This window comes from Lampetra fluviatilis, chromosome 2 (genome assembly GCF_964198595.1).
Source record: "Lampetra fluviatilis chromosome 2, kcLamFluv1.1, whole genome shotgun sequence".
NCBI classification, from domain to species: domain Eukaryota; kingdom Metazoa; phylum Chordata; class Hyperoartia; order Petromyzontiformes; family Petromyzontidae; genus Lampetra; species Lampetra fluviatilis.
The window spans coordinates 26077038-26089219 of record NC_136276.1 but is presented as its reverse complement, the minus strand read 5'-3'; the positions used below and the strand labels follow the sequence as shown (position 1 = coordinate 26089219).

The 12182-nt window shown below is 45.6% G+C and overlaps 2 protein-coding genes across 4 annotated transcripts in view; one reads left to right on the top strand and one right to left on the bottom strand.

Annotated features, from left to right (window-relative positions):
- The window catches only part of LOC144944630 (collectin-10-like), a 484828-nt gene that overhangs the window by 152018 nt on the left and 320628 nt on the right, over window positions 1–12182 (bottom strand). The window lies entirely within an intron of this gene.
- The window catches only part of LOC144944617 (high affinity 3',5'-cyclic-AMP phosphodiesterase 7A-like), a 114022-nt gene that overhangs the window by 69030 nt on the left and 32810 nt on the right, over window positions 1–12182 (top strand). For all 3 annotated transcript variants that reach the window (XM_078872954.1, XM_078872945.1, XM_078872964.1), the window contains exon 2: window positions 11501–11561. In XM_078872954.1, the coding sequence (XP_078729080.1) occupies window positions 11501–11561 (61 nt within the window). The remainder of the gene's footprint in view (window positions 1–11500; window positions 11562–12182) is intronic.

Here is a 12182-nt window from a genome sequence, read left to right as displayed (position 1 = left end):
GTTATTTTTTTTTATTTAAGTCAACGATGACTGAGTGGAGGAAAATGATCAGGCCCAACCGTGATGGACTACAGCGAGAGGAGGCTAACGAGCCCAAATAAAGACAAAGACTGAGATCGTTTAGTAACCTTATTAGAAACAACAGCACACTGAGGAGGACCATAAGGTAATTAACTATAAATGTTTTTAAAAGGATTTACTACATTTACTGATTGGCTAGCGATGGGATTGGAGTTCCAGCAAACGGAGGCAGCGGAGGAGGCGGATGGGTGATCTCCCACTGAGCATTGGGTGACTGGGAGTTTAGACAAAGAGCTTTGCGTTGATGGAGCAGACAGCGGGCATAGGGGAGTAGTAGAGTGAGACGAGAGGGGAGAGGTAGGAGAGTGCGTGGAGGGGGGTAGAGGGAGATGAGAGGGGAGATGTAGGCCGGGGAGTGGCCATGGAGAGGATATTGAAGGTGGTGAGTGCCATCCATTTCTTGTCCCGGGGGTTGGCTTGGGAGCCAGCGGAGGGAGACGTGGTCTCGTTTAACGCGGCGAGTGACGAGTCTGGCAGTCCAACATTTTTTTGACAATTCATGCCCCTTGGCTAACCCGTGACATCGTTGTGATCGGCACGCCATAGGAAAGCATCTCACGTGCTCATTAGAGGCATTAAAGAGCCCATAAATCTCTGTAATGTATGTTTCACTTGAATACCTCGTGCCTCAACTAACCACCCGATGATACGTCGATACGTTTCGGTCGCTGAAACAAAGCAGAACTTTTTTTCTTGCAAATAAACAGTGTCTGTCTTTATGCAGACAACCCGTCTGCAGAATTTTTAAATTAAACAATACATTATACACCTTCGCCAATGGTAGTTTAGCTCTCCGACACACCTGATAAACACGTGCGGGGTTTTATTTTTGCTGCTGAATGCTTAGCGTCACGCTGCAGGCGAACGTGCTTCTGTGAAATCAACCACGGCGACCTCTGCTCCCTTGTGGCGGCCCCGCTTTGGAGGGGGAACACCCCCTCCCTTCTCGCTTGTGCGGCCCGATGTATGTAATGTATGCACGTATGTTGAACTTCTTTTACGCTGTACGTAGGCTAACCGTGGTAATTGGAGGTGCGGGTGGTGACCCAATGGGCCCCCCGATGGCCCGTGACATCATAGATATTCTTACGCTTCATTGATTCCAAGTGTGCGCACGTGCGCGGGTCTGCTGACCAGACAAGAAGAATTGCTTTCCATTTGCGAGACCAAAAAAGGAAACAAAATCGCAGAAAAATTACCCCATTGGTTTACTTTGAGATGGGCGTTGTGTAAACGTTTTGGAATTGAGTTTTGTCTTTCCTTTGAAAAATTCCTTGCAGTGCTTTGTGATGTCTGGCGTTGCCATCTTTTGAACTGGCTGCGGTCCAGTTTGTGTTCTTAGCGGCAGTGCTAAGTTGAAGACAAACAAACATGCACTAATTAGGGACCGGCAGAATTTCTAGATTTTACAATTCGAGAGCTTCCTTTGCTCGAACACAGCGAAGACGTTGCAGCATTGGCCGAGCCGTGTGTCGAGGCCCAACCGAACAATTCACCGTCGCTTTGTTGTGGGGTTCTGACAACGCTGTCACATTAATGAGTCCTCCACCCCAGTCACGCTCGGACCAGTCAAGACTGTCCGCATTTTAAATTAAATCAACTGTTACCGCACATGTTTCGCTCAATCCAGTTTTTTTTTTCAACCTTGCTCAAGAGCAATCCTGGATCACACGATTGCTCTCAGGGGCAACCCACGTTTCATGCCATGGCAACAATAAATATAATAGCAGACAACGAGCGTGACCAGACCTGACTTGGACAGACTGGAATGGTCCAGTGGGTATGTGCACCCACATCGAAATTCATTACGTGGCGTTCAAGGTCACGGGCGTGTTATTATGAAAGATGTTGTGTAAATAACATTTGATTCAAGGTGTGTGTGCATACACGTCAGTGGAACGGCTATCTTGGTGTTGTGTGTTTGGAGTTACACGCGTATTTGCGTTTTCTCGAAAAATTTGCCAACAAATAATCGGACCACGACACGTCGTCGTCACTCGCACGGAAGAGAAATTGAGTGGCGGCTGACAGGCCTTGGTGGAAGCTGAAGGGTGCTACTACCAGGGAATATAGACGTTATTACAGGGCACAATTTTCAGCTGTTTTTACATCGAGTCTCAACATGCCTGAGTTTTAAAACCCATCCGATTTAGAGATCTATCTATGCCACACTGAAGCTGGGTTATAATTCGTCCTAGATTTGAAGCTTTCGTGACTGCAAGGATTCATACTCTTTGGTTTTTTCGGTAAAATTACGTAGGTTAAAAGAAAACAAAAAAAAAATGTATTTGTTTTCTTTTAACCTACGTGACTTTACCGAAAAAGCCAAAGAGTTATAATTTGTCCTTGCGTGTCTCGGCTTTGGGAGAACGAAAGGTCAACATTATCCCGATGCTACTTGCCACGGACAAGTTTGGCCAAAGTGTTTTTTTTTGTCTGATATATAATTTTATGATTGTACTATGTATTTGCAAATCCATCAAAATATGGGGAAATGGAGGAAAATTTCACTTGCAGATGACCGGATGTGAAACCAATTGTCAAGATTGTGCCTTCATGCATTGTAGAAACCTCTGACTTGCACCGTTTGTAACACAATACAATTTGGATTTATACAAAGTGCAGCATCTGAATGTGACCGCATCTGAAGATGCTGGACTGGGAGTGCGTGCTTATTTCATCGAGAGAAAGAGGCAGTCTAAGAATAAACTTTTTATTTTATTTTGCCAGTTAAAGCACCACTAAGCTACTTTATAGCTCTTTTTCAGAAGCGACCTGGCCACAAATGATCGCCCAATGAAGTGGCTTATGTGGAAATTTATGCCAGCCAAACAAACTAAATGCATATTTATAAATGTGGAGGGGAAAAAACGGAGCTCGTGGAGAAAAATCCAATTGACCACGGGGAGAACGTACAAACTCCAAATATACAGCAGACATCAGGATCGGGATCAAACCCGCAACCTCCTGTATACCAGGCGAGATAGTCAACATCTCGCCACTGTGGCAACCTCATCTCAGTCGTTCACAGGCAAGAGGGGAACAACGAAGAGAACGGGAGTCAGACAGCTGGGGGAGCAGTGCGTCAAGGACAGGGTCAAGGTGTGGCAGGCAGTGAACACCAGGAATGGCTTTGGTTGTGGAATGCAAAACAATAACAATAATGTAGTCGTGTATTTTTCACATTGTCACACTGCCCCAGGTGGCCTTGACCATAAAGCAGGATTTTGAACGTTGCTTTTCTAGAAATTCCTGGATACTCGGCAGTATCTGCTCAATACCACGGCAATCCTTTTATCTTACATTCAAAGAGTTTTCTCTTTATATATATGTAGTGAGTTCAACTGAGTCGCAGACGCACTTTTCGTAGGCAACACATTTATTAATACCAACGCACGGGGTAACTGCCCCTTAACAAGATAACAACCTGTGGTGGTGGACCGCCAGGCTAACTGCACTAGTTACGACGTAACTGGCTACAACGGACCGGACCACAGCTTGGGTCCAGGTCCACGTGTTGGTGACTCTGTAGGACGTGGAACGAAGATTCTTCAGGATGAACAACAGCCGCCGGTCCTTCTGGGGGACCCGGCTTCTATCCTCTGTGGCGTGGCTGGCTCCGCCCTTAGCCACGACCACCTTCTAGAATCCTCGAGCAGAATCTCGACCCTGACACGTGACCACCCCTAGCCCCCATTTGGGGGCCCTGTGTAGACTTTACCCGTTACGTGTCCTTCGGGGTCAGCCAGTGTGTCATGGCCCTTAGTAACCCATTTCCATGGCCGGCACTCTCACACCCTATCCTGTAGGGATCGGCACTGCACGCAGAGCGTGGTGCCACTCAGCACTGTCAGTCAGCGTTCACAGAGCCCCTCTAGGGTCGGTGCTGCACCCATATACACGTGGTGTCGGCGATGTTAATACATCGCACGCCGTGCCTCTCTAGGGCTGGCATTACACAGTGATATCTGCGATGTCACTACATCTATAAAACTCTGTGGCCACTTATCCTCTGCTTTATAGGGGGAATCAAAAGCTTAATATTTTTTTTGCACGATCTGCTAAAACCCAGGTTTAAAACACAAGACGTTCCTTGTATACGTTCACTTTATCCTCGGTCGGCCACAACCACCTGAGGCGGCTCGTAATAAATGCTTCGGGAGTCGCCACGTAAAAACGCAGCATTTATTTAATGCCAGATGGGGGTGGTGGGGGGAAACTGCAGCATTTTTTTCTGACGCCAAGGCACTCAGAGGACGAGTCGGGCGGGGGAAGGTCTTGCGATGCGCAATCGCGGCATGGCACGCACACGGGGGGGGGACGTGACACCCCCCCCCCCTTGGCTTTTCTTACGCGTGCCTGCCTGTGTGCGGTACGCTTAACGTGCAGTAACACGCTGCAGCGCATGGGCTGACAATGGAAAGAAAAAAACCAACACTGTGGGTTCAGCTGCAACTGCTATCAGATGGACGCAGCACAGAGGAGGAGGTGTTGGGGCTTGAGGCCTGATAGCTAGGAAAAACGGTGGAAACTCGACAACGCAAACACACGGACCTGTTCACGACATGCACCACGAGGCCAAAACCACAGGGAGGAAACCAAAGTTCCCAGAGAACCTTCACCCCTGAGGGAGTCGCACTAAGAATCAGGATATTTATTTTTACTGGAGGAATCCGATGAGCTATCAAGCTCTTGTTCAGAGATGTCCAGGAGGAGACGGGTAAGCACATTAGATACAACAACAAACAATAAAAATAAACATCATAGTAGTTTAAAGTACAAGAAAGGTAAACAAATCGCCCAAACACATGCAAATGCATTGTAACCATCCTCATCCGACCAGGCAAACCCCACTGAGGTGTTAACTTATTTTTCAGAAGCGACCTGGCCACAAATGATAGCTCAACGAAGTGGCTTATCATGAGGACATTTATAGCAGTGAACATCTTCTTAGGTTTTTTCGGTAAAGTCACGTAGAAAGTAAAATAAAATAAAAACAAAAATCACGACGTTTCGGAGGCAACACAAGTCTCCGTCATCAGGTGGGACCGTCACAGCCAGATTAGCTGTATCAAGTGACCGTCACAGCCAGATTAGCTGTATCAAGTGACTTGATACAGCTAATCTGGCTGTGACGGTCCCACCTGATGACGGAGACTTGTGTTGCCTCCGAAACGTCGTGATTTTTGTTTTTATTTTATTTTACTTTCTACGTGACTTTACCGAAAAAACCTAAGAAGATGATTCCTTGCAGTCACGAAAGCTTCAAATCTAGAATTATAGCAGTGAAATTATCTAAGTAATCTCAATGTCTTTAAGGATAAAATATAGCATTCTGCTCAGCTCTGCAGGTTCAATTTCTCACCACATTGTGATGGAGGTTTGTGTGTGCCACAATATGCTTGGCAGGCAGATGTTTTCTTACGTGAAAACACAGGGTACAATCTCGAGTGGGTTGTGTAATGTCGTTTGTAACGCTCTGCAGTATCGAGTGTATGTGTTCTTCTTAAGTCAATGATGTTACAGAATTTCTGGTTAGACGAGGATGGGACAGTGCTCTCCACCATTGGCAGTCATGAGCCGTGATTTTAACCTGGCCGTCAAACGAACACACAAAAACCCATTGCATTAATTTTAGTTGCTTCACTTAATTTTGCGAAATTCCACCTCTGAAAATAAGAATATCGATTTTTCATCCTTGAAATGAACATTTGTTTGTAGCAGGTGTATGGGAGACTGTGGTATCCCTCAGCGCATTTTTTAAATAAATAACTTGAAGGGTTCTCAGAATTAGTTCTGTGAAATCTGCTTCCCCGGGCTGTTCTCTAACAAGATGCTACTTTGTGGGTGTTCCAAGTGGACGCTTCATCTCATGACACAGATGGTCACTTCACTGTAAACAAATAACTTACCGTCAATTGCAGAATAAGGCCGCCACATCGTATGCGGCCGATCTGTATTTTCATCCATTAATGGCGTCCACGCGTTCAATTTGACAGCGGCGGGGAGGTGAAACGCTGGCCAAGTGGCTCCTTGCTCAACCAAGGGTGCACCACTGCTCATCTCCATCGGGCTAAGCTAGTGGTGGAAATTCCACATTCTTGTGGCATGGTTTAGGGTCACCACAGGACAACCACTGCTCATGATCCAGAACGAAAGATGGGATGGTGGCCTGATTTGACCCTTCACCGGAATTTGAACTGGCAGCCTTTTGCTTCTCAAGCCAAGTGCTCTTCACAGAGCGCCACTCGTGTGGATGGCGGGGAATGTGGGGCAAAGATAATGTTTGTGAATCTGAGCAGACACTGAATACACTTGGCTTGAGGTTAGTACATTTAAACAGTCCAGAAATCAGCCGGTGAATTATAATGCAAGATGCCATGTGCTACATATTTCCTTTCTCCATTGCTCTAGGTTTGGGGTGCTATGGTGGCAAGATGATGTTAGCTCCCTCTCCTGGTATGCAGGAGGTCGTGGGTTCGATCTTGACCCTGACGCCTGTTTATTTGGAGTATGCATGTCCTCCCCGTGGTCGCGTGGATTTTTATCCGGGTCCTCGGGTTTTTCCCTCTACATTAAGAAACAATACGTTTAGAAGGCTACTCTAAATTTCCACACGATAAGCCACTTTCAGCTATTATTTATGGCCAGGTCGATTCTGAAAAAGAGCTAATAGCTCTGGGTTTTACCTAGTAAGTAAAATATGTTTAGTTTATTTTTCATAAAGGCAATGATCAATGAAGGATATTCATCACACTTTACTAATTTTGTATGTGGCTCGGTGGATTAAAAGCTGTTAAAGTTGACTTATTGAGCTAAATGAGTAAGTATTTGAAGTCATATTTAATGGAGAAAAAAATCTAAATATTCATTCAGAAAATGTCTTAAGAGTCCATTGTACAAAAGCATTGCTTTAACATCTATTGATAAGCTTCCCCACTTGTGTATGTGCTTGTGAAGCCTATCAGACACTTGTTTTTCCATGTAAACCTGCTAATAGATGTTGCCAGCACTCCATGTCACCGAGCTCTTAATATTGCAAAGTTCTCGAAGTAGCTTAAATATTTACTTCGATGTGAAAACAATATTAAGTTTATATTCTTGGTTCTTTCGGTAAAGTCACGTAGAAGGGAAATAATAAAATAATACAAATGAAAAACAATACAATTCTCACGACGTTTCGACTGCAACACACGTTACTTTACCGAAATAACCAAGAATATGAATCCCTGCAGTCACGAAAGCTTTAAATAAAAATTTAAGATGAAGTTTGATTGCTACTTCAAAAAACATTTCCGTAAATCTAACTGAAACATAACAAATCAACGTCGCTGTATATAAGAATCCCTTAACAAATTAGAGTTGAGTACATAAAACAATGCAAATTACGAGTAGATGCACTATCAATGCACTACCGTAACAGACGTTTGGCCTATGCACTAACAAAGATATAGACACGAGAAATGTATTTTATAATTTTTCCTACACCGTCACCACCCCTCACAGTCATTGCCATAAACCATCTCACTCTTGCACCACACGAGCCAATCTCATCACTCCATCTCCACGCTGGTGGTTGTCCGCTTGGGCATGTTCTGTATTTTGGCTGTCATTCTGTCACTACTCTTTATAAGGTCGCACTCATTTCACATAAAGTGCTTGCCACAAGTGAACCACAATACCTTGCTGATCTCGTCAAGGAGCATAAATCATCGCGCAAACTTGGGTCGTCCTCACAGCGGCTCTTTGCTAGCCCATCGGACAAAGACGGTCACTGCATTGCGCGCTTTCAGATGCGCTTCTGTGGCCGTCTGGAACGCTCTTCTTTCCGATATTAGGAAGCTGCTAGAGCGATGCACTTTAAAGCATCTAGACTGAAAACTAATTTCTTCAGAACTACTTTTGGTGTTTAGTTTGTCCTTTCCCCCCCGCACCTCCAGTTAGCACGGTTGGCTACGTACATAGGTCTTGTCCAGTCGCCCATCGTCACTTTTAGCGGTTTTCTCTCCAATTCCCCGCATGCGTTGCGGTGACGCGGCGGCCCCAGTGGCAATGGTGCAGGGCCGCTTCTGATTTTAATGAAGCGGTCTGCGTCTTTCCCGTGATGATGCCATGCGCGCCATCCGCTTCCTAGTGGCGGCGTGAAAGCTCCCATGACGTCATGCGCAAGAGGTAGGCGGCCAATGCATTGGCGGCATCAAGGTCCACATTGCCAAAAAGAAATCAATTGCCCCGGAAATTGCTCGCGGAGGATATACGTTCCAGGCATCGCCATCACCCTGCGCCTCTTGCGGAAAACTTGGCAAGGCCGTCCTGAAAATGAGTCGTAAGGCTTTGTTTGTGGCTTTCCTGGGTAAACAAGTTTAATAAAAATATCGCAGAGTTTGCAAATAAAGTGTGCCAAGGCACGAGCAACGAACGCACACTATGTGAGCCAAAAGCACATGGCGATATAAATGCAAATATGACGTATTATTCTTATGGCAGCAAGCATTGCAGATCTGCCTTTCGCCCAGCTGGTATCTGTTCCCTGGAAATTGTGCTGTGTGGTGGTGTAACTTTGACAGTATCTGAGTTTGGGATTATTGAAGGGTGGAGTGGGATGTGCCATTCAGAATGTTACATCGCTTGCTTCAAGATTGGTGGTTTTACTAATTGTTTTTAAACATCTTTTTTATCTTATCTGAACGAAATAATTAACGATGTGTACTGTAAAAGTGTGACATGAGTCTGACAATGCGTGAAGTAAAGGACGATGAAAGTGTGACAATCAGTGGTAAATGATGGATGGGGTAGAGAATTTGGGAAGAGGGATTGAGTTAGTGATGGGGACGGGAGGGGGAAGTTTGGTTAAGCACAGAAAAATAAGTGAGTTTTAAGGCAAGAACGAAAAATAGACACATGTAGAGGACTGCAGAGCTTGGGAAATTATCGACACCGGCTCACTGCCTTGCGTCAGCGATTGTGGGATACAATTTTCATGAACAACGAGATATAAAACAGATTCTTTTTTTTCCGTGTGGTAATAAAAAAAAAATTGAGGTCATAATAATTATGTACGCCAATCCTTTGAAGTAACGTTCCGCAAAGTAGCCGACTGTAATGACTCCCAATTGTGGTTGCCCACGCAATTTTCTGAGGCTTATTATTCCGGAAAACGGTCAAAGTCGGGCATGATTGCCTTGCCTCTTGGCTACAAGTACATCGGATTTTTTAAACTCAATTTGAATATTGTTTTGTTTAAATACAGAAAGAATAGCAGTTGTGTTATATAACCAAACTCTGCTGGACATCTTCGATTGATTATCATTATTCATAATCCTTCTCATCCCTTTGTCAATCTACTGCTGGATGAAGGCCTCCCCAAGATGTATTGGCCATGGAGGTTGTTTGACAATATTTGTTTCACCAAAAGTAGTAATTCATGCAAATCATGTACATTTTACATACACACTTGAATACATCAATTTTCAATGTTTTTCTAAATGTTTTATGCCGGACACCTTTTCTCCATCCATTATTGATCCAGCTTCAAATGTTTTGTAACTAGGGAGGCAAGTATATTAACAGCTGTAGCTACTACTTCAGCCACCAATAATGAACATTACTTTCTCAAGCAGCAGCATCAACAACAACAGCAGCATCAGCCGTCATTCGCCAGTAAGTGGCGGTGACGTCACCGCAGGGTTATGCGCGCTTAGAGGCCGTGTGAAGTGTAGAAGGCTTGTTGGCAGGTCATGGGACAGAGACCCCCAGGTGTTACTTGTTCACCAGGGGCGTGTGGTCAGGGAAGGCAGGGGAGGCAGAGCCTCATCTGTCATACTCCAATGAAAATTGCTGTTACGAAAAGTAAAAAAGAAAGAAAAATCAAATTTAATATTAAGATTTTTCCATTGATCTGTGTTATAAATGTCATTTCTGTACGATTCCAATCATTTTTATAGTCAAAATCGCCAAATTGGCGGAGCTCCGCTGCAAATACAGGAAGAGACGAGAGGTGAGGCAGCGACGTGCTCAGCCTCCCCTCTGATTGCGCAACCCCTCAGTAACTGGATGGAGCACGGGCAATAAGCGCGTGCCTGTTACTATCTCAGTATGTCACCAATATAATGTTTGTAGACCCCTTCGTTTCATGTCCTCACCCTTCCATACTCACGTATGTGTATAAAGATATTTAGGCTCGCTGGTCTCGTCATAAAACTGCAACGAAAAAGCACCAGGGGAGGCAGCTATCACATCTGCCTCACTGAGGGGGACGTGTCTAACACGCCCCCCTCAGTGAGGACACGCCCCCCTCAGTGAGGACACGCCTCCCTCCGTGAGGCCACGCCCCTCAGTGTGTGAATCTGGTTCTGACACGAGCCAGTGCCTCCCCAGCCATTGACCTCACCGCACGTCACTGTTGTTCACTGACTGTGATGGCTGTGCCCCCCACTGCCAAACTTGCTCTGTCGGTACAAAGAAAAAAGGATCATCTGCATAGCCTTAACAGACTGTTGGGGCAAGTGCTGTTAGCGAGCAGCACCTATAAAGGTGGACACGGCACACGAGGGGGTGGGTGGCCAGCGCCACGTCCAGCCGCCGTTGTCTCCCAAGTGGCGATGATTAAACACTGCACCAGGTACTCATTAGAGGCTGAGTCGACCAAGGGGAGGCCCAGGACCGGTTTAGATAATCGTCACTGCTGTTAACCGTGACCGGGAATCGAACCCAGGCCGGCAAATGCACGCGCACACACACAGCACAGGCGGTGCATCTTGCCCCCACTTAATGAGATTAAAAAAAAAACTTAACTTACCTCAGCTCCTTGTTCATGCCATATAAAATAAGCACACCTGCTCACTGTTGTTGCTCATCAACAATCCAGTGAATATATGTTAAAACGGCCTGTTATGTAATGCTCTGGCTAGAATAGGCTTTGTGTGTAATGTGGATAAACGTGCATTCTGTTCTTGCCAAACATGTACGCTGTGGCCATCCGTGTGCGCACACCCACACACTGTTATACACGTACAGCTCTTTAGTCAATCCACTGCTGGATGGAGTTTTGTTTTTACCACACTCCCGCCATGCCGGTCGGTGAAGGCGGGGGAGCATAGACTTTTGGAGCAGGGTACAATACAGCGACGGCTTTCTTTTTTTTCTGCAATGCCCTCTGCTGACAACGGAGCCCGGCAGCAGCCTTTAGCATCTATTCCAGGCCCAGCCCGCTTAGCTTCCAAGCTCTGACAAGATTAGGCGCATTCCACGCGATTTGGTTATGGGGCACGCGACATGATTTGTTCGCCCCTGAGCCAGAATACTTATTATATAAGAAGCGGCCGCTGCTGTTGATGGAAAACACTTACTACTTGTGACCGACTGTCGACATGACCTAAAGCCTGTTTTTGTGTTCTCGTTCCCTCTCTCCTCCTTGCAGCGGCGTGGTGCAATCTCATTTGAAAGCTCGGACCAGAATGCCATTTACGTTCGCATGCTAGGTAAGTGCGCCTGCGATGTCTCTCCCCTTCCTCGCCGCCACCATTGCCAACGCGATCATCAACTCTGACCGCCAAAGCCCTCTCCACGCTTAATGCCTAATTTGATTTGGGTTTATGCCGCGTACAGTGATATTTCTTTCATGCCAAAATTCTCGTAGTTAACCCCTCTCCACCAGCCAACACTATTGTCACATTTACAGAGATTAATTACACGTGCCAAAAGCATAGATCACATTCAAGGTGGCTTTGTAAGACTTTTCACGATTGAATGTGGCACCAGATGTACGACGGCACTTTATTCCCAACTGCATTGAGCTTGCTCAGCCCTGTGCTTCTGGAAATCGTACGGGCTGCATCAGCTGACCGATTTAAATACCTGCCGTGACAACATCCGAATGAAAGATTTCGGGGCAGGGAGGAAGCACAGCACCACACTTGGAAACCCCTTCACAGCATCCACCTCCTAATTATACAACTTTGGGTTTAATCATTGCACTTCGAATTGTTGTATATACTGCTGTCGATTCCAAATCGTTTGTTCGATAAAAAAAATACTCTTGGGGAAATAAAATGCCTGCTGTGACATCACCAACTAAATGGGTAATTTACATTTATTATCAA